The 24,452-nt window shown below is 34.9% G+C and overlaps 1 protein-coding gene across 1 annotated transcript in view; it reads left to right on the top strand.

Annotated features, from left to right (window-relative positions):
* Window positions 1–1,066: 1,066 nt before the first annotated feature.
* Window positions 1,067–24,452, top strand: part of NKAIN2 (sodium/potassium transporting ATPase interacting 2) — a 538,612-nt gene continuing 515,226 nt past the window's right edge. Inside the window, exons 1-3 of the mRNA XM_045542243.1 lie at window positions 1,067–1,138; window positions 7,522–7,659; window positions 21,662–21,799. Coding sequence (XP_045398199.1) covers window positions 1,067–1,138; window positions 7,522–7,659; window positions 21,662–21,799 — 348 coding nt within the window. The remainder of the gene's footprint in view (window positions 1,139–7,521; window positions 7,660–21,661; window positions 21,800–24,452) is intronic.

Consider the following 24,452-nt stretch of genomic DNA (forward strand, 5'->3'; position numbering starts at 1 on the left):
AAAGGAGAAAATAAAATAGAGGAAGAAAAAGAATACAAATAAATATCTTAAAATGTGATGCCAACCAACATTACTCAAGTGTTTGGACTAGATAGATCAGTACTCAATAAATGGTGTTTCTGTTACTACTACTCTTGCTGTCATTGCTATTATTGATAATAGGTAAAGAACATGAAGAAAAACAGAGCCACCATAGACTGGGAGACAGAACAAGGGCCTGTACCCTTAAAATTAGGCCTAAGACAGAGTGGTCCACCCTCAGTCTCTGAAGGCTACTGATGCCTACAGGATTATCATGTTGGCTCCTGCCTTCCTTCCCCCATGCTGCAGGTGGGGTGCTCTCTCCGGATCCTGTCTTCTTCCCCTTTTTATCATTTCTCAAACACATACACAAAAATAAAGTGTTGTAAGGCCATTCTGTGAATAAGATATCCTAATGCCCAGGGATTTCTGCTTTCTGACAAAGTATACGATAAATCAGATAACGATTAATATTCTTTATTGATTCTCATTGATTAAGATTTTGTTGAAGATAATAAACCAAGTGATTAGTAATGATTACACAGCTAGTTAGAGCTAGAACAGCGTCAATAAATCACTATAGTAACAAGCAAGGGCCTTTTCTTACAATATTTTATTATTTTCAAAAAATCCTTTTCATAATTGAGATTCATTTAGTCCTTCAGCAATATATATTGAGCACCTATAAAATGTCAAGCACTGTCCTAGGAAGTATGTGTTAGTAACCCAAGTCCTCTCATGGAGCTTACATTCTAGTTGGGGAGGTAGGGAACGAACAAGATAAATATGTAGCATACATAGTATGTTAGAGAATGGTGCATGCTAAGGGGAAATAATAAAGCAGAAATGAGAGGTTTGGAATATGTGGTTGAGTTGAAATTATTATTAATATTTTAGATATGGTGACCAGAATGGTCTCAATGAGAAGTTGATTTTTGGGTAAATAACTGAAGGAAATAGGGAAGTAAGCCATACAGGTATCTGGAAAAAGAGTTTTCCAGGCAGAAAGGACAAAACATGCAAAAGCCCTCAGGCAGGAGAGCGAATGCGATGTTCAAGAATCAGCGAGGAGACCTGTGTGCCACAGTGGAGTGAGTTACAGGAGATGAAGTCAGAGGTGAGAAGACGGTGGATAATGAAGAGACTCAGGCCATTTGCAGGGGGTTGCTTTTGCTCTGAGATGAGAAGCCTTCGGAGAATTTTTAGCAGAGGAGTGACATGATCTGATTATATTTTAAGAGGATCACTCCAGCTTTTATGTTGAAAATAGAATGAAAGGGAATAAGGGCATAGAGTTCTCTAACTTATGAGCTATTGGAGAGAAAATTTTAATGTAGTTGAGACCCATTGGATTTTATAATTCCATAAATTCTCCTTTTATGGGACTGCAGTCTGAGAATTTTGAGAAATGAAATTCTAACGTTTACATTTGTGCTTACATCTATGCAACACTCAGTAATTGTGCTGAGGGTAATATGAAGGCTGTCCAGAAAGTATCCAGCCATGTAACCATTCTCGTTATATTAACAATGGCTGGATACTTTCCAGATAGCTCTTGTATGTGTGAGATGCAGTTCTTGGCCCTATGGGAAATATTCTGATGATCTAGAGAGTACTGCCCTCAAGAAATTCGCATTTCAGAGGCTATGATATAACATGTAAATGTTAGAGTCCTAGAACATTTATAGAGAAAGAAAATATCAAAAAGGATTGGCTACAGGGATGTGGTTGTTTAGGTCTCTGACCAAAACATCTGAGGCCAAAAATGCTACCTAAAAATATTTCAGATCTGAGAAATAAATGAATAAGCTGTGGCCCAAACTAGTTTTACTTTCTTACTTTTTGTTTTCTTTTTTCTTTTCTTCCTCTCTCTCTTTTTATTATGAGGGGAAAATAGGCATGTTGACTTCTAACATTGACAGCTTTAATTGATGACTTTGCTAAATCAATGTTTGCAAATGACTACCTATTTTCCATTTTGAATTATCAAGGCATTAACATTTCAACAAGGTTAATTACACTTGCTTTACGTCTTTGGATCACTCAGACCATGATGGAACTACCTTAGTAACAACCTAGGTCACTGTCATAGTTATCGAGATGTAGTTGAACAGCAGCTGTTAAAGGGAAAGCATTCTACCTCATTAGTGATCGAAGTTTAAATGGTAATTTAGAGGGAGACAGTCTTAATATCCATACTCTTTTTTTCCTCTTCAGGCTAGATTAAGGGTCCCTCCTCTGTGCTTGCCTAGCACCCAGTGTGTAACTGTGTTAGCAGAATGTATCAAAATTAACTGGGAATGTGTGTGCCACTCCACCACCTCTTTGAGGGCAGGGCCTGGTGTTCACACCTGTTCACACCCGCCGCAGGGCCTGACAGATGTTAGTTGTTCTGTAAACGTTTATCGCATTAAACTGTTGAACTGGCTGCTAATATGGTACGTAGGTAATTTTAATTTGGAAGACAAATAGACATTGCATAAATGCTTTTTAGTGCCAAGTATTTTCTAGATATCACACACTTATCACCCAAGGATGAATCAAATTGCATGGCCGTACTGGAGGAACTCATAGTTTGGTGAGGGAGAGAGACTTGAAAATTCATAATTGTGGCCAGGCATGGTGGCTCACTCCTATAATCTTAGCACTCTGGTAGGCTGAGGCAAGAGGATCACTTGAGCTCAGGAGTTTGAGGTGAGGAGTTCAAGACCAGCCTGAGTGAAACCCCCATCTCTATAAAAATACAAAAATTGACTTGGCGTGGTGGTGCGCATCTATAGTCCTAGCTACTCGGGAGGCTGAGGCAGGAGGATCGCTTGAGCCCAGGAATTTGAGGTTGCTGTGAGCTATGATGACACCACTGCACCTTACCTGGGTCAATAGAGCAAGACTCTGTCTCAAAAATAAAAAAGAAAAGAAAAAGAAAAAAGAAAACTCATAATTGTCACATGGGGATGTGACTATAACAACTTTAATCTCAGAGATAGGAAGCACAGAGGAGGGCTACTCATCTCTCTAGAAATTGCAGTAGGAGTCACTGAAAAAAGTTTAATAAGGAGCTTGAAGAGTTGATATTGTTTTGTCTGGTAAAGAAGAGTAGGAAATTCATTCCAGGGAATGCACACCAGATATCGAAAGCTATAGAGATATGAGAGCAAAGTGCTTTTGATTCCTAAAATAGTTTAGGCAGTGTTTGTGAGCATAGTGGGCAAGTGAGATGAAAGCTTCTGCCAAAAGCTAAAGGGAATTATCAGATATAAGAATGAATTTGAATGTATGGATTTAGCGAAAACAAATTAAAAGTCATAAAGAGATGATAGGTTAGAATTAAATTTTAGCAATGTCATTTTGGTGGCATATGGAGGATGGATTAGAAAAGGAAAAGACTAAAGACTGGGAAACCAGCTAGGTTAATGAGAAACTACAATAGGAGATCACACAGTGTATGGTTGTGGTTGGAAATGTGGAAGCTAGATGGAAACAGCCTGGCTTAATTTAACAACTTCTGTTCTCCCTGACCTTGAACAAGTTACTCAACTGCTTGATGCTTCAGTTTCCTCATCTATAAAATGTACATAATAATGAAACCTACACAAGGGGTTGTTTTATATATATATAAAATAAATTAAGCATATAAAAAGTGTGTGACAAATAGTAACTACTTAATTAATGTTGGTCATTACCATTAATATCTCATTGAAACATCATAAATACCCTGTGAGAGAAATTAATTGTTTACATCCATTTTACAGGTACAAACATTAAGGCTTCTAGGGTTTAAGTAACTATGATAGCTAAATACTGCTTTTCATACATTCACATATTAAATACATACACCACAGGTCATAAGACAATGGGTAAAATAAGAGTTAATTATATATTATTATCTATTAATCTTGAATCTGCTAGATATTAAAATCATGCAGTCATGAAGTTCCCATTCTCTTTAGAGTTTTGCTGCAAATTCTGAAGATTAAAACTAAAGCGACCACATGGCATAGAGAGAAAAAAAGGTCTGGCACTACACGGCAGAAAAGTATGCACTGTATATCATAGAATTTGTTCGTTGGCCTTGCTCTCTGAGACAACCCTCATCTGCATGACTCTCTATTTCTCCTGTCACTTGAAGAGATACTCAGTAGAATCCTGATTTCACAATATGGTCATGTTAATATATTTTACAAAGTTGCATATCTTTGACAAGAATAAAAAAAAATCATCAGTAGGTTAATTCCTAGTCTTCTGTCATACCAACAGTCCAGAGAAAGTCAACTTTAGAACTTGTTTATAAACCACATCATCTGTCCTGAGATGTCTGTGTGTTTTCTCATTTGTTTATAATAACAGGTGACAACACCATCTGCCAGCTTAACAAATATTGTATGTCCGTCATGGTTCTTTTAAAAAATGTAGTTCTTTGTCATACTCTTTCTCAGATGCACGCAGTATAACTTGGTAAAAACCAAAATTCAAATTTGGGGACTATCTATGCTTTATCAAGCAATTCATTGTGGATGAAGTTTATCATTTCTGATGTGCAAGCTATGGAAAAATGGAAATTTTAAAACAGCCATCAGATAAAATTTCAGGAATGTGAAGAAGGAGCTGATATAAATCCATCTTCCGTGTACAGGATGAAGGAATTAGATTACCCTGTGGATAGGACCTAACTACCTCTTAATGTTTCTCCTGGCCTTTGAAGCTATAGGTTCAATGGGTTGTACTTTCCTGGCTCATACTGGTTCAAAACATCACAGCTTCACAGAGGAAAAGTTTCTTTTAATTTCCAGAATATCAATTTATGTGCGTAGCAGGGGGAGGTGGAATAAGAAGCTCTTCAAAATTGGAGAAATACATTAAAAATTACACTTTCAACTTCCAATTTAATAGCAACTTGTTTAAACTCTCCTTTTGGAACTCAAATTCCATACCTTCTAGTATGCAGATGCCTCACTTCAGCAACCACTTCTGTATTCACCCACTACTCTTGCCTCTGCCAGGACCTAGTCTGAGCGATCTCCCCTCAAGTCAAGCTCCAAAACATTACCTGGGCAGTGTGGACAGCAATAAGCCATAGTTGGCAAATGTATATCAAACGTTGAATACTGATTATAGATTAACTTTTGTCCTTACACAGTCCCAAATCTTGGTTTGATTTGTGAGGGCAATCATGAATTATTTTTCTAGTTAAAAGTAAGTCTAGCATATGAAAAATATCTATGGTTGGTTATTCCAACCAGCCATTTACTTCTGATGAAATTCCTCCATAAATTAGATATAAAACCTCCTATACCACTAAATCTTCATTATACTGGAGAAGTGGAAACCAACATTACTCAGAAACCTTAGAAAGAGATTGGAACCCCAATGAAAAAGGATGTTGAACAACAGGTGAGGTAGCCTTATTATTTTCTACATTTGTGATAAATTCTTGCATAGATAAGCATCAAAGTATGATTTTTCAATTTCAGTTGCTATTTTTAAAATCTATATCTTCTCAGCTAATACTTAATAACAGTAATGTTTGAAGTTTTGTGTGCCACCTATATAAAATGGTGAATATAAATCACCATTCTAACTCTTAATATGTTTAGAGTCTAAGTACAAATCATGACACAATTTATATCTTAAAATTTGCATAATCTATTTGTTGATAGAAGTCACTGCATCAGTGTCACTATATATGCAGACAGGTCTACCTACAAAATTTGTGGGTGTATAAACTGCATAAATATTATATAAATATATAGATACAGACATGGATATAGACATGTAGATACAGAAATAGAAATATATGTGTGTATATATGCACATTTAAACCCCTAGAATTCATCCTGACCTAGAGTATTTTGTTCTTTTCTAGGAACTTTATTCAAATATGCTAAAATTAATAGAACGATGTGTGCTTTCATTATGTTAATTAAACTTTACATCATATCTGTTTATTAGGTTCATGTTTGCGATTCATGATTATTTCCAAAAATGCAAACTTGGGGACATATTATATTTTTAAAATTATCATAATCTTGGAAATATTAGAATATAAACATATTAATTTTTTCTATTTTATTTCCAAAACTATTTATACCAAGTTAGTTCAATGAAGACTTCTGGCACATATCATTGGTGTAAAATACACCAAATTTAAAATAAATTGAAAGTTAGAACGTTCAGAATGGCTACATTGAAATGGATAGCCTAAAATTGGCAACTTATTTTGTAATAAGATAACAGAAGGGGGGTCAGGCAATTTTATTTGCCTGTTATCAAAAGACCCAGGATTATTTTCTTACAGAAAAACCATCAGTGCAAGTAATTAGTAGATTGTGCTTTACTGACCAGGCTGCTTTCTAATTCCCACCATGATGCTGCTCACTTCTCTACATATTTATAGGGCTGTAATTATATATGAGGGTTTAGAGTGACTTTGCCAGGCCAGCAAGGTAATCAGCCCCTTAGGAACAACTGGGACTGAGAAAGTGGCAAGAGTATAACACCTGGGTAACATCATGCCAGCAAAAGCTGTGGACTTGGCAGAGATCAGCTGGAAGTACGGGTCTGGAGTTGGGGACTGACCTTCTTTCCTTCAAGGCGAAATGTGAAATGTGGTTCTCAATGAACCAAATAAACCCAGTCAAAGACAATTGAAAAATAAACAAAACAAAAAACCCTGAGATTAAGAAAACAGAGTAGAAATGCCATTATTTGGGACTTGGTTACAACTTTTGTTTTGTCTACTCGATAGTTCACATCTTAAGCAAATATATTTTGCATAATTTAATGTAATATCTTTTTTGAATCCAAGTCATAACCTGTGACCTATTATAACTCATAATGATGCTTTATATAATGAAATAGTTTAAAGATTTTTATTGATAAATAGTTTCATATCGATTTTCTCTAACATTTTTAAAGTATGGTCTATCTAAGTCAAGCTCCATGTATATGGCTGAGATGTAACTGGCTTCTCATATTTATTTGACCCATATCTATCTAAGGGTCTCTGTCTCTCTATTATACAAGTGTATGTGTATATATTACGTGTGTGCATATCTCTGTATCCTCCCCCTGCCAGTTCTTATTCTCCCTGGAACGTAACCAACACTTGCCTGTTTGGGTTGCTTCGGACTCCGTATTTCTAAGACTCCTTGGTAGAGTCACTCCAGTCACTTCCACTTAATATGCCTCATCTGCTAGTCCATCCGAGTGCAAACATGGCTATATTCTAGGGCATTCCATGGCAATCCTGATAATTCTGTTGCTGCAGCTTACTTAAAATTTATTTTTTAAACCAATCACTGTAGATTTTAGCACTTTTCTATGCCATTTTCTGAGAGGACATCTTAAAGTTATGGTTGGGGTAGTACCCCTAGTGCTTCATATGTTTTTAAAAAGGGTTCCTTTTTACAGTGTTCCTTATGTATCTATACATAGATACCCACACAGACAGGTGTACAGTTTAACTTACTCTGACGTTTTCTCCTAACTCTGTTTAATTAGATGGATAGCTTAAGACTGTTTTTCAAGAGTTTAAAATATATGACAAATGTAATTGAACCTTTTGCCAATGACGTTTTACTACTAGACCAAACTCCCCCCAAGACGGGTAACTGGCTTGAAACAGAGATTATCTTCAAGGTATGAAAGACTTTAATACAGACCTAAGTTACTTTAACATTGTTTAGCACAGTGAGATAATGTGAAATGGAGGAGAGAGTGTGGACTTCACTTGTCAGGGCTATACAGACACGGATAGGCACAGTATATGGATATAGATATAGATATACATACCATTTTTACACTAAATGATCATGTCTCAAAAATACACGGGAAAAGCCTACTTAATCCTCCTTTTTAGGCTTATCTTTCCCTTCTGTCATTAGCATACTTGAAAAATTACGAAACTCCAGCTTAATGATAAGGGAGTACATAAAGATAGCAAGGATATTTCAGCATTCTTTGAAACTTCCAACTCTGGCAAAAAGAAAATGTTAAATCTCAGGAATCTTTGCCAACAAACTGGTCCTCATGATATATTTTGAAAAGGTCAGAATTGTTGTCAGAACTCTGAAAAGCAATATAGCTCTAGAACCCAATAGTAATTCCTGCTGAGATTGTCAGGCACAAGACAAATGGATGTAAGATCCCTATTAATTATTTATCCATGATAAGAAAAATTCTCAATAGCTTTCAAAAAGTTAAAGCCATTTTCATGAAAGATGCCCAGAATTCTGACCGCTACTACTCTTCTGACTTCTATTTGCTCCAAGGTATGGGCTATTGGTAAGAAACTATTTTTCCTAAATAACATCATGAATTAGAATTTACAGAATCATTTGAATGCTCTAGATTATGATGTAATACAGTGGATATATTATTATTTTATACACAGAATTATAATAAATGTGTTAGTTACCACAATAATGCAATAAAACCTCTTTAGACATTGGGACAAGTAGTTAGTTAATTCAAAATATTTTTAAGGCAGTGAATTATAAAAGTGATACATACATATCTGACACATTTAATTTTAATTTAAACTATAAATGACTATTGATATAGGATTAACACTTTAGCTGCCATGTGAGTTGTATTTAACTCACGCTAGTTTTGAGCCCCGGGCCTTGATGAAGCATATGTAACTCAGACATCTCTTCACCATGGGAGCTGCAAGAACTACATTTTTTTTGTTATTTTTCTTTTATTTTTTTTATTTTTTTTTCCTCCTTCCCTCCCTCCTCAAGAACTACTTTTTAAGTTGCATATAACTCACGCACAGAAAACAGTAAAAATAACAAATTTTTCATTAAATGAGAAAGGATCGTTTTGGTTTTGAAGTTTTTATTCTGTTTTTATAATGAAACACCATGGCCCCAAGGAAAAAGGTTTTTTGGGGGGCTTTTTTTTGTTTGTTTGTTTGTTTTCTAGTGTGGCAATGTGTTAAGGACTCATTTGTGTGTGCATTCACTGGTTGGGGTTTTACATTCTTTTGCATGAAAAAATTCTTAATTTATTGCCTATGAATCTTTAAGTTTTGACTTTTTTACATTGGAATAAGAACTTAAGGACTTGTAAAAACCCTTTTAGAAAAAAATCCTTTTAGACTTTTATCATTGGTTTTTCAATTATCCTTTAGAATAATCTCATTATCACTTTGTGCCATGTATTCTTTCCAATACGTTTAAACTTAGTTTTTATTTTTTAAAAACTATATTTTGGGCCGGGCGCGGTGGCTCATGCCTGTAATCCTAGCCCTCTGGGAGGCCGAGGCAGGTGGATCGCTCTAGGTCAGGAGTTCGAGACCAGCCTGAGCAAGACCCCGTCTCTACTAAGAATAGAGATAAAAATTATCTGGACAACTAAAATTATATATAGAAAAAATTAGCCGGGCATGGTGGCGCATGCCTGTAGTCCCAGCTACTCGGGAGGCTGAGGCAGTAGGATCGCTTAAGCCCAGGAATTTGAGGTTGCTGTGAGCTAGGCTGGTGCCACAGCACTCACTCTAGCCCGGGCAACAAAGTGAGACTCTGTCTCAAAAAAAAAAAAAAAAAAAAAAAAAAAAACCAACTATATTTTGTACTCATAAATCCATTGCATGTGTAATAATTAAATCATGTAATGAAAATAACAAGTAAAACTGACATAAGTAGGCTTGAATTTGTGTTTATTACAAACACTATGTAAACATACAATTCTAGCAATGAGAGCAAACACATGTACAACTTACTCTAGCTAGGCATGATGTTCAACTAACCAGAAGTATGTGGAAATATTCTGGAAAGCCCACAATCTATGAGAAAATTTTACACAGAACTTCTACTACATGGTATTGAACTCAAGATATCAGTGGAATATTCATATTTAGAAGTAGTTCTATGCTTTGGGCAGTTTATAAGTAAATTGAACCACTTAAAAATTAGCATCCTAAATTTTTCTCCTAATAGTAGTATGGGTTGCTTCAGAGGCATCATCTAATTTTTTTCCCATCACCAATGAAATGAAACAGCATGTCGTTGGGAAATAGAAGACCGACAGCCTTGCAGCAACGTAGTATCATGCTGAGAGCTACATCAAGTAGAAAAAGCTCTATTACTGAAAAAATTTTATTAGCTGGTATTTTGCATTGTTTTATCAATTTATCAATAAAAAACTTGAAAGCATAGTACAATGAATTGTGAAAATATATAAATACATATATGTACCTTTGTATTTATTACAAAATGTTGAATATATGTGTCTGTGTATATATGTACAAATCAGTATTACATATGCATATGTATTTTTAATGTCACCCGGGAAGGAAGTGATATCATAGTAGTTTAAGATTTGGACTCTAGACAAATCATCTTTACCAATTAACAACCATGTAACCTAGGTCAAGTTAATCTCTCTCTGACTCAGTTTCCTCATCTTCAAAATGGAAATAATATTGCCTATTATTGACTATACTATTGCCTACCTCATTAAATAAGTATATCTCTCTAAAATGCTTGGAATAATGCTATTAATAGTAATAGTAGTGCACAAGATATGTGTGTACAGGGACAGAGGAACCAGGTATAATATTTAGCAGTGTTTGTAATGCTTTGAATGTTCAAGTTTGAGGTATGAAATATCTTTCATACCTTGACAGAACTTATCATTTTTTGCCTGTACCAGTTATCCATGCTGCATTAATAGAATCTATGTTGGAACTCCTAAAGCTGATAGAAAACATCATGTCTTATTACATTCACTCATGAACAGCACAGACACCTCTGCCAATAGGAAAACAAATGTTATGACTGCCTCTTTTTAGAACAGCATCTCCATACCTGTGTTGAATTAAAAAATATGGTTAATTTAAAGGGCGCAGAAGACATGGTATTTACCATACTAGAAATAGCATACCTCATGACAAATTCTAAAATGTTCTTGAAGCCATCTTTTGGTATACTCTTGTATTCCTAGTTGCAATTTCTGATATAACCCACTGCCACAGTGACTGCCAGTACATGGTAGTAATCTTGATAACATTTCTGCTTTCATTTCAACTCTTGATTGGCCTTTAGCAGTCAGAGTAAGTGAGGCTGTCATTTCATCTCCCATCCTTATGAAATTGAATTTTACAAAAGAGACGTCACCTAGAGTTTGAGAGGTGTGATTGACATCTTCTGTATGGCTTCCTTGCTAGTCAAAGAAACAGTTCCCTGAAACCTCTGCTGGTGCCTTTGCTTGAGGAGGGGAAGAGCAGATGGGCGAAGGGGGGAAGGAGGGAAGACACCAGCATGCAGGTCACTATGGCATCCCCTTCTGCTCCTGACAACAGCATACGCACTTCCACCTCCAATCCCATTAAATAGCCAATGTCTGCTTAAAAGGGAACACCTGATGAGGATAATGACATTGTTAATTCAGTGCCTCAAATTGGGGAAGGGTAGCTAATAGGGGGAAGGCAGGAGTATTGGAGTGGTATTTTACCTTGTTCTGAATTCATAAAATAAAAATGCATACAAAGACACACAAGAACTTACTAAGACCAAAGCTGAAGCTGCTTATACATTGCTTCTCTGATAATGATATATGAGATATATTTTTGGACTCTTTATCAGCTTTTCAGAAAAAAATCAGCGTTTTTACCTAGTTGACAAATTTCAAATTCTCCAGATGGCAGCTTTAATATGTTTAATAGGATTGTGCTGTTAAAAAATAGCAATAGAGTTTTCTCTAGAGAAAATCATTTGCTATGAGAAAGCAATACCATATGATACATGAAAACAAGAACATTGGAAGCTATTTTTATTTGGCTTTTACTGAGCTCTCAATGAATACAAAATCAGTTCTGAACAAATAGATGATGGCGAACTTAGCAACTTACTCTACCCAACTCCTAAAGTCGCTTATTAAAATATAGTCAATCCATCCCTCATCTTCTTTTCTAGGTATTGGCAGTAGTAGCCACATAATGATGTTTGTGTATATGTGCTACATGAACAATAAGAGATTTGGAGATGGATCACAAACAGATATATAGATCCATAGCAGGGTGTCATTTGAATAGCTGCACCTGGGCCCTCTTGAGAATTTTGAAAATTTCTGCCCTAAGAACCATTTCAGGTATTGTTAGCATATCTCATAGTATGAAACTATTTCTTCCAGATGACATGATGATATATAATTCATTTCATCATCCATTTTCATTCCCATACCTCATGAGTGCCTAGAACAGTGTTTTGCAGTGCTAAGTGCTTATGATACTCTACAATGCTTATAGAATGAATGATTTAAAGGTCCGTGGCCACTGTCTTCTGAAAATTAGATATTTTCTTCTATGTTATGAATATTTATCCCAGTTGCATATTAGCTGGACCTTGTATCCAATAAGACTCTTTTGTGAAGAAGATAGTGGAAATTCAAGGCCAAATGGATACATTATAGTTTCTAATTCATACCTGCCATGTGCTTTGAGTGAGTCATGAAAACTACCTAGAACAGCTGTCATTCTGATGTGTTCTGGTTCTTCTGGGAAGTTAGATTTCTGCTGAGTAAAATTATAGACTCTGTGGAGAAATCAAAACAGTGATCCATCTACCAAGAAGATCTACACTGTGATCTTTTTAGCTTATTTCACGTTAAGTATGGGGAAACTTTAAGCCTAATAAATGAGAGTTAGGCTACAAAAGTATGAAACCATTTTACAGAACAACGCTAGATAAATGTCATTTTGTTGTGACCTTTTGGCATTATTATTATACTATTAGCTGCATTGATAGTAGAAATTTTCAGTTCATGTTTTTATCAAAAATGTTCTGTACTGACTGAACTAGTCTGTACTGTGAAGTGCATAATTTGTAGCAATAGAGTCATAGTAATAATTATGATTATTTTACAGGGTTATCATGGTGATTACACGAATTTGTAAACCACAGAGTTATATATATGGAAATAGTCTTTACTGTATCTTTTTGATCTTTTATCTTATCATAAGAACAAAGAAGCTTTTATATTTTCTAGATTATTGAATTAGGAAAATATTTAGTAATAAAGCAGATGTCCTGAAAAATTGTGAATGCAACACCATAAGGGTCTCCTATATTCAGTTGCTAATGGTTTGTGGTTGAAATCATGACCAACAGAGTTAGAATGGCTAGGATTTGATTCCAGCTCTGCAATCGTGACCTTGGGCATTTTACTTATCCTCTCTGAGCATCAATTCCCTCATCTGTACAATAAAGATAATAGTAGACAATAATTGCAGGATGCATGATTTAAAAGTAAGCACTAATTTAAAAACATTAAAATTCCTATAGTATCTGGGATATAAGTGCTCAATATATTTTAATAATTATTATATTAAAACAAAATACAGACACACTCTTTATTCAATAAGAGATCAGAGTTTTGTGTTATAATAGCTATATTAAGCTAAAAATCTAAATGTTTTTAAAAACCCTACTTCTGAAAATCAAATATTTAGTGATTACATAGACACATATTTATAAAATTTGGCATGTGAGCACACAGATCAAGGGTCAAGGAATCATGAGACTTGGAAAGTTCAATTCAACAACAATCAGACTATTTTTATTGGTGCTCTAGTCTTAACTTATTGTGTTACTTTTCAGAAGACTGTCCTTTTTTTAAAATAGCATAATATATTAGTCATCAACTTGCCTTTTGATAGCATGAATGTTACTATGAAATGGTTATAAATTGCTATGCAGAATGAACAGCTGTGAGAAATAATAAATGATTCTGTTATCACAACTAGAATATTAGATGAAATATTTAGAATTATATATAAATGGGATTATTACACAAAATAGTGGGAAAAGTCTTAAAATTAACCATTTGACATCTATGTGGGTGTTTAAATGACCCTACTGAGTCAACCTCAGAAAAATGTGTGACTCTGTGTTTCAATATGTTGTATTAAGAAATATGTATAATGCTTCTGTAATACAATTCATAAGAAATGCACTTTTAAAAGAAACATAAATACTTGTTTCTATTGATATTTTATTTCTTTGAATCATGCCAAATCTTCCCCAGTATTTTCTTGGAGAGCTTTATTGTGCTTAACTATATGGAGACAGAATTTTTAAAATAAATGTTGATCTTATCACATTTGAAAGGTGGGGAGAGAGAAGGTGGGAACAAAAGATATGATAATGTTTGAAGCCTGTTCTTTTACCATGGTACTACAACAGATTTGACACACAAGACGTTAAATCAGGCAGGAAAACATTCATCAAAAAAGACCTCCACCAAATAATTGAGACTATCCATGAATGTCTGTCATGGTATTTGCATTTGTGACCAATAGAATAAGAAATATTTGAACATCTCTAACTGAAATATTCTGGCAAGAGTATAGTGATACTGTACTAAAATACCAGGGTCCAAATCCATATGTGCTGTTGAAATATGAATAATAGTAGCCATTTAAGATGCAACTCAAGCATTTTAAAAAGTATTCTATGTACATTATTACTCTAATTTTTATTAAAACCTCAGGACTTATAAATTACAATATCCCCATTTTATAGTTGAAGAAACTGAGGTTTGTAGAGATTAGGGGACCTCCTGTGGTCACAAGCGAGTTAGAATTCAAACATGGTTTGCTCATTCTAAACCTTGAGGCCTGGACCATGATGATATGTTGATTTCTATGACAATCAGAGCAATTAGGGCCTGATGTCTTTTGGGTGGTGTTTTTGTCGTGGTGGCTATGACAGTACTGTTGATGGTTTTATTCTTTGTTTTGTTTTCTAAAGAAAAGCAACTATGTGGAAGAGGGCAGAACATTCTTGTTTCAATTGAATTAAAATAAGTTGTTATTTGTGACCCATTTTTACCAAGCACCTTACAATTTTATTTTGCTCTCAGTGAATAAACACACATACCACAAACAAACAAGTGTGTACATACACATACACACATGCATTTGAGTAACACCAGTTACTCAAGTGTAACTAAAACTCTTTAAGTAAAGCTTTGTGTTTTGTCCACTATTTTTGTCTCTCTTACATGTGTAAGTGTAACAGAGCCTACTTCAAGTTTATCCTCTTCATTTTATATGTGAATCAGATTTCTTGGTGAAAGGAATTTGTGTCTATTCAATAGCATATTTCCTGCATATAATGTTTAAAAACTGGCATATAAATTGTCATTTGTCTTGTCCACTGTGAACACCATAGAGGATCTTAAGAGGGGAACATTATCAATCATATTTATACAGAGTTTTGCTTTGTGATACTGTTATATTTTAGGCAATTGTAAAGACCTCAGCACCTCAGCAATATTATAAAGACCCAGAACACCTCTAAAGTCTTTACAGCTTTCTTGGAAATTGACTTAAATCTATGAGAAAGCTACACAGGCATCTTTTTTGACTCTGGAACAGACAAGTCCCGAGTCTGCTCAAGACTACACTTCACTGAAGGAGACTACAGGGGAGGTTAAGTAAAGGAAATGAGGATAAGATCTAGTGTGACAAGATCCAGCAAAGGGCAGAATAAACATGGACATCAGGGTCAAAGCAGAATTAGCAGCTTCACCAGAGTGAGCAGACAACAAGGAAAGAGAAATACTGTGTTAGAGAGTCGGGCACAGGGAAAACCTGAACCCAAGGCAAAATGTCAGTACAGGGGAGTCCTGCTGAAGGAGCCAAGCCCTATCTTGGTCAGGGAGATAATACAGGAACTGTTTCCGTACCTCATTTAGCATTGTTTTAAGATCTTTTGGGAGCAGAAAACAAATAGGAGATACCACTGGGAACAAGAAATTGGCCATATTTGCCTGGAAATGTAAGAAAAAAGGTTATCAGCAATTTCTATTGACAAAATTCTGAGCAACAGATGGCCATTCTGCAAGTTAGGCTGGAAGTTTATCTGAACTTTTGTGGTTCCTACCGATGAAATAAAAACTTTAGTCCCATCTTGGGAACCGTTATGCCCCTTTCAACTTTCATCTTGGTTTCCCCTAATAGTGTGTGTGTGTGTGTGTGTGTGTGTGTGTGTGTGCTGTAACAAGGCTAACTTTACTTGTTAGATAAGTTATCTTCCCCTACAAACAACTAAAATAAAAATCATTCTCTATTGATTCCTGAAATTTTATTAAGCTTTTTCATTTCCCTAAAGTCTACTTTGTCAATGCAAATGTACTTTGGATGGAAGCATTCTACATGATCATTTATGTCCTCATGAGTGTTACAGCCAAATATTATAAACAAATTAACTGTCAGTTAAAATGGAATGCTTTTAAAAGGGTATAATGAGGTAGACCTATTAACACAAGATGTGCTAATGTAGAAAAACCTCATGACACATCACTAAATGAGAAAGGTAAGGTGAAAAGACATATCCACATTGCAATCCCATTTATGTGAATAAAAATGACTCGAAAAGATTTTATACATATATGGCAGATACATGCCTATATTGCTCAGAATCTGAGTCTATTCGTGTATCTTTCCTCGGAGACCTTAGAGTTGAGATAATCTAAAATCTCAGATCCTAAAAGGGGCCTGGAGACACTGAAAGGGCGGAAGGCACAGAGAGAACAGGGATGCCCATAGATAAGTTTAATTTCAATTGATAATTTAGCACTAGAAACTTAATTTGGTTGTTTTCATCCTCTAATACAACAAATTTTTAAAAGAAATCAAAGAACATTTGTTTCATCATGACAAAATCAAAAGCCTATTTTTTCCTCCCAAAGGCTCTATATAAGTTTTATTTCATGTTCTTTTTTTGCTCACAAGTTAAATTTTAAGGGCATACGAAAATTATAGTAATATTTGAAAGAAAAAATAATTAAGAAATTTTAGTTATTACGAAGACAATATCAAAAGGTGACAAACCCCAAGTCCTACTAGTTGTAATATCATAATATTTGAGCCATGTACCAGTAATTTCTTATTAAAGTTGAATGGCAACAGACACCTAGGCAGTACAAACGATTCCCATTCACCATGAAAACATTTCAAGCAAACTTGTATCAGACTGAATACTCTCCTATCAAGAGGTCAAATTTAGCTTAACAAATTATTAACTTAACTGGGCCCAGTTTTTTCACATGTACATTCAGGAGTGTGGAGTGAGTGTTTTCCAATTTGAAAAGTCAGTAAATTTATCTTGAAGACATTTCACCAATGCTTCTGATGAACAATTGTCATTGAAAGTAAGATTTTTTTTCCTTGATAGTACTTATCAAAAAGGTTTTTAAAACTTTTTTAGATTAAGCATATTTTATATTAATCAATGACTATTAAAATTAACTTTTACTATAGTGTAAAGAAAAGGGAAATTTTCATGTTTTCCAGTTCATAAATATATATTAAAGATGAATCAATAATACCTGTTATAACATTTAGGATTTTGTAACCAGAATTAACCCAACATTTCCATTTTGGAAAATTTAGCCTATGGATACATAACATACAAATACATAATCATTTATGTCCTCATGAGTATTACAGCCAAAAATTATAAACAAATTAACTGTCTGTTAAAATGGAATGCTTTTAAAAGGGTATAATGAGGTAGACCTATTAACACAAGATGTGCTAATGTAGAAAAACCTCATGACACATCACTAAATGAGAAAGATAAGGTGAAAAGACATATCCACATTGCAATCCCATTTATGTAAATAAAAATGACTCGAAAAGATTTTATACATATATGGCAGATACATGCCTATATGCTGGCATCTACTTACAATATTTTAGTGAACAGCTTTGTAGTTAGTAGTGGTTCCCCAAGTTTACACAGGTTGCCATTGGGGACAGAGTATGGGACCTGATGGTTTCCTGAAAGTTTGTTATGGTGTTTAAATAAAATTTGTCCCTTTGTCATCATTTGAGGCCAGTGCAACCTATATAACAGTGTCAGAGTCAGAAAGAACATACTGAATTATAGGTCAGTTTATAGATACAAAAATCCCAAATAAAATTTTGTTTTATATAATTTTTTAATAAAATTTAATGCATACTAAGAATGTGCTAAAAATAATACACTATCATGATTAGGGATTTTAACAGGTACAAAAGGATAATGACAAAGAATATTAATATAATCCATCACATTCATGATCCAAAAGAAAAATATAATTATCTCAGTAGATGCAGAAATAGTAATTGATAATGATTATTGGCTATTTGTGTTATAAATAAAAACTTCATAAAAATAGTAATTGATGGGGACAGAATTCTTTGTGGCAGCAGAGAATTGAAAACAACCAAGTAATGCATTTATAATGGTCTACTCTGTAGAAGCCAAACACAAGGAACCAAAATGTATAAATGATAAAATAGATAAGCATAAATGAGACTTATACCATAAGTCTTATATGAAAATAGCACACCATATAAACATCAGAAGTGTATGTTTTTTAAGGCTATATACACATTTTTATATGTCAGGCAATTAGAAGGACATAAAGTAAATACATTAAAAAAGAGTCCTATGGACAAAACCAGAATAACACTGAGAACATGGATTGAAGGAGGCAAAAAGTAAAATAAACAAAACAATGATGATATAATGCCATGAACTGACATGTATGATCAAAGAGATTCTCTATACTACTTCAAAATAAGTAAATAAGGTAAAAAAGTAGCATATATCCTGTAGCTAGCATAGTTCCTACAACATAACCTGTGAAAGCTTTTTGTTTTTGGACTAGGTGTAGAGTAAGAGGACAAAGTGGAGACATAGCATAGGGGCCATTCTTGTTCTACCATTTACCACTTTTGCAACCTCAAGATAACCACTTAGCACACTACATCTCAGATTCCTTAATTTGTAAAATGGGACCATCATATTTACCTCCCTGGGTTTTGTGCAGAATCAATGAGATAATACACGACTAGAGAAGAGTATAAATACCCAGCACACAGTAGGTGTTTTAAAATATATTTGTACTCATTGCCCCCCACTCACCACCACCAAACGGTCCCTTTAGAGTTAATACTCTTCCTATTGGAAGGAATTATTAGGAAAGATCACAACTACTACAAATTATTTCTCCATTTGTACTCACTGAATATTTGAGAAAATCTTTCATTCTTCAGGCCTAGCTCTAATTTGTAGAACCTATGATAAAGCTACTTATGATGTTTAATAAGACCAATCAAAAAAGTGAAAAAGACAGAAATATTATGTGTGAAAAATTACACATTAATTTATTCATTCTGCATAATCTTGTAAATAAAAATCTATTAGCTCTATCATAAAAAGACCCTGATAAATGTTGATATAATTTCACTTTAATCTTGCAGACTTAGTGAGTATATTATCATCTATATATTCTTTTATAATTAACAATGGGACTGCTATTTTCTTCCATAATTGGTGCATTTTTTGAGATATTTCCCGCTGTTTGACTGATGTACTAAATCATCTATACTTTTTCCCTGCTGTGTCTCCACGGTTGTGACACTCAGAATTTATAGAGGTTAGGTTTTTCTTGCTGTTGTTTTATATTGCTACTTACTGTTTATTCATAGGATGAGAAGAAAGTTCTATGTTGAAATGAGCTTCTATATGGATGATTGGCAATGATGCCCTCATAACAACTGCTTAGTTTTGGGTACCATTCATGTATTCCAACAAGATATATGCAATATTGCCCAATGTCACAAAGGGGTCTTGTTTATATGAAGTGTTGACTGTATGAAATAGTTGAAGGAATATTTCATCAGAAGGCAGATCAAGATTTGTAAGGCTTGGGTTATGTTCAAGTTCTAATATAGTCTATTTATTAACCAATCAGAATATTGCATTCCACTATTGGGACCCTGGTAAGTATCATGGATTTAGTATATGCAGTTTAGAACAGACCAAGATTTTATTTTTTTTTTAAATCACAACTACTTGGCCAGGCACGGTGGCTCACGCCTGTAATCCTAGCACTCTGGGAGGCCAAGGCGGGTGGATCGCTTGAGGTCAGGAGTTCGAGACCAGCCTGAGCAAGAGTGAGACCCCGTCTCTACTAAAAATAGAAAGAAATTATATGGACAACTAAAAATATATATAGAAAAAATTAGCCGGGCATGGTGGCGCATGCCTGTAGTCCCAGCTACTCGGAAGGCTGAGGCAGAAGGATTGCTTGAGCCCAGGAGTTTGAGGTTGCTGTGAGCTAGGCTGACGCCACGGCACTCACTCTAGCCAGGGTAACAGAGTGAGACTCTGTCTCATAAAAAAAAAAAAAAGAATAAAGATAAAATCACAACTACCAAAATAGGTGAAAATTAAGATTTAACCAAGTTGTATTGTGACTGCTACAGCAGTTACATGGTACCTAGTGTACCTTAGAAAATAGAGGTGCTACACAAAACAGTTGTCATGAATTTATCTTCTTTTTCAATGCCTGATGGGAAAACATGCTGCTCAACTAAAGAACTGCAATGGGAATAATGATCATTCAAGAAGTCTCCAAATTGAGCGATAGATATTTAATTTAAAAGCACACTGCCTGTTTCGAGAGTCAGTATTTCCTTCTGACAAGAAATATTAAAGCATAGTGATGTTAGAAACTTAGGGGTTTTAAAATCATCATTTTCCTTGAAAACCTCGATGAAAACGATATTGAATCTTGGTGTGGAACATCAGGTCCTTTTACAATGTTTTCCTCCAAACAGACAGTTTATTATAATTCCACCTGAGGGCAGGCAGGAAGAATAAAGCCAACAGGCTCTTTTGCTTTGTTAGATCTGATGAGAGACTTGTCAGCTCTCCAGATTTCACTTTTCAATATCAAATGGCACTTCTGGACTACAACCAATCTCAGTTTGTTGTCGTTTGGTTGGGTGCTTTTTCTTTTTCTCCTCTCCCCACTGAGATTTTTACATATATCTTAATTATAAAGTTGTGAGCACAGGTGAAAGTAGCATAGTTTGAAATGTCTCGTGTGTCTTGCTTTTATAAGCGATGCTTTGTTTTTGTGTTTGTTTTCTATTCTTCTAATTTTGTTTCAGAGCTTTTCTTTTACCTGATTACTATAGGCAACTGGGTATGAATCAAGTATGAAAAAGCCACACTTGACTAGTAATCCAACACTATTAAGGCTAGAAGGACCCTACACACTTACTCGAAGTCCTGAATTTTACAAATGAAAAATCAGACACCTAGAGAAGGGAAATGACTTATGTAGGCCACTGCAGCTGCTTGGTGACAGATCTATGTCCAGAATTCAGGTGTCTTCTTAAAGAGTGTTTGCTAGAACTCTTGCTAAAGAGTTATTTTGCCTCTGCATCAAACTTCCTTCGTTCTATTCCCAATTTACATAATGCCATTAGAGCACATCCTAACAACAAACTCTTCTCATGGACTTCCCTAACTTACTGAGCGATGGCTTTAATTGTTTGACAGTGCACATGACAATATAATTTATCCTGTGACTGCACAGATGACATCCTGTTAATACTGCTTGCTTCCTCCACAAAATCATCCCTGAAAGGTTGTAGCTGTCCGTGGATGCACAGCTTCTGTAGTCTTCCTTTGAAATATACCTGAAAATGTCATTCTCACTGTTAAAGACAAATGCCAGATATTATAACACAGTTATTATTGCTAATTATAACTTCAATGTGATCCTTTTTTTCTCTCACTTCTGTGCTGTTTCTCACATCTATCCATCCTGTTTGCCATTCTAGGTTTGTGTGCTGGAGAGACAAATATTTGATTTCCTTGGATATCAGTGGGCACCTATCCTGGCAAATTTTGTACATATTATTATCGTCATTCTTGGTTTATTTGGAACTATTCAATATAGACCTCGTTACATAACAGGAGTAAGTACCCTTCCTGCCTTTTTAAAAAAAATTTTATTGAAATAGAGAAAGATGTGCAAACTACAAATGTCTTGAAAAATTATGAGTATGCCCAGTCTTAAGGATATGTATATACTCTCTTAAGTACTATGTGTTTATTTTCACAGTTTTAGATTACATCAACAGTAATTAAAAATGTCAAGTTTTAAAGCACTTGATAATGAATGTAGTCAGATTGTATTTTCATAAATTATACTTTCAGAAAATATTCTCTTATAAGCAGAACTGTGCTCCTATATTTCTAAATGATACAGTCCCTGATTTAACAGATTTTCATGAGAATTTTTTGTCTTTTTAAATAATTATGTTTTATAAATTGAGTAATGATAATTTAAAGTCAATATAAGTCAACATATACTATTGATGGGAAAATATTAATACACATTGGGGCTAATATTTCACATACTTGAAAGCTGGAATATTCTGGACCATCATCTCTGTGTTCTCCGTAATTCTCTTTTTGGCTCAGAGGAAGTATTTTGCATTCCCACTCAAGTTAAACTTACTTAACATAAAAGTGAAATCCAACTGTGTTGCAGTTGCTATGGGAACCATAACTTAGGGTTTTTTTACTTTTGTACATGCCTCAGATCTCAGCTATCGCTCTTCATTAATGTAGATTTTTTTATAGTTTCATCATTTTTTCTATTTCTTCTATTTTTTGACAAAGGAAAAGTCTATAGGCATTTATTTAAAATTATAAAGCAAGTTTGTGGTAAAAGCTCATATATAAGATTGTACAGTGAAAGCTCTGCCTTCTTCAGCACAAACCAGCAGGCCTCCTTAGGTTTTATGAAAGCCTCCTTCTCACAAAACGTGCCCTCCTGCGTCTGTTCTCTCTGTCATCTGGAACCCAGATAAAGCTCATTGGATCCGAGACAGGCAATGTGGTGGCAGCTGGAACCAAAGGATCCACTGTCTGGCTAGGGAGGAGTGAGAAACCCACAGTCTTCGAGTCCAGATGTTTGCCCAGACCTCACTGGGAGCCACCTCGGAGGCTGGGTCCCCATCCAAATCCTGTAAAAAGTGGGATGTGTTCTGTTGCAGGATGAAGTTTTCCAGTCCACAAGCTATGATAGTATTGTCCATTTTCTTCTATGAATTGTAGTTTGATCCAGTGTAGGAAGGATATTGCAGTGGTCAGGAGTGGGGCCTCTGAAGTCATATACCAGGACTGAAATCTTGGATCTGCCAAATTCTGTGTGACTTTGCACAACTTCACCTCACTGGTTTTTAGTTTTCTTATATTTAAAATTAAAGTAATAATTATATTAACTCATAATGCTTAATTACTAGCCATATGTGAAAAATTGTTAATTCACCTTTCCTCACTCATTAGATGTTGATATTCCTTCATTATTTTCCTCTTACAAATAATGCTACTTTGAATATCATCACATACATATCTCATCTCCATTTCTGATAAAGTTCTTGGGATAAAAATCTAGATGTGAATCAAAATGTTTTAACCATTTAAAAACCAAGCTTAGTTTTGAGGAGTAATGGGATATTCTGTGAAATATCCTTAGCACAATGCTTGGTGTTTAAAAAGCACTCAATAAATATTAGCTATAATATCTTTCTTCCTATTATTTGAATATAATATTAAACTGTGTAGCATAACAATAGGCTGAAAAGAAATTTAAAGTAGAGCAAAGTGTTCCAGATATTGGTTAAACTATTGCTGTTCCTTTTATTCCAAGAGACTACAATGCTTAAAAATATTTTGTGGAATTTCTATGTGTCAAATTACAATTTCATCCCTTTGAATAAAAGATATACCCAAAAATATTTTGATGCACGGCACTTTTTCTGGCATGGGATAAGAGTTAGGGTGCCAGGACAATACCTTTAATATCCTTATAATGTTTGTCTAGGTAAGACTATTAGACACAATTTGAACCCTTTCTGAGGTCTTAACAATGTATCTCAGAGCTACACTCTTGATTTCATCTTGACCTGCAGGCAGTGCTCTGAATTCTGTTTTATTCCTTGAGACAGAATCTTACTTTGAGAATCTTTTGCCAGCTGGATATGAAGTAAATGAGAAACTTTTGTTTTCCAGCTCAGCAAATCCTTGGTTGGAAATGTATTCTCTAAATTCTGCTTGAAAATCTTCCTTTAGCTCATCTCTCTCTTAAGCTATCGTGCTGTCTATGGCTGAAAGATGACAAATAGCACTGTCAAATGTTTTCTGGGAAAGCCCTTTAGCCAGACTCAAAAGTTCACAGGTATATTGTCTTCCTTCCCAGGTATTGCAGGCAATAGCCAAAATAATTGTTCAGAGAGTAATTACCATGAGCCTTCTTTTCTCTAGCCCTAAAAAACAATTTCCTCACTGCTCTTCCTCTCTCCACTCAGTCCCCTTGCTGCCCTCCCTGGCCTCACTGGCCACTTTATCTCAAAACCAGTACTGTGTGTTTTAGGTTTGTGTTATAGTATCACTCACCTCTGGTATCAATCTTCATTCTAGATATCATTCTGTGTAATTTCTGTGCAACAAAGTACAGTTGACCCTTGAACAATGCAAAGGTTAGGGGTGCCAACCCCTGGGCAGTCCAAAATCCACACATAACTTTTTGACTTCCCAAAAATGTAACTACTAATAGCCTAC

This window comes from Lemur catta, chromosome 2 (genome assembly GCF_020740605.2).
Source record: "Lemur catta isolate mLemCat1 chromosome 2, mLemCat1.pri, whole genome shotgun sequence".
Taxonomy (NCBI): Eukaryota; Metazoa; Chordata; class Mammalia; order Primates; family Lemuridae; genus Lemur; species Lemur catta.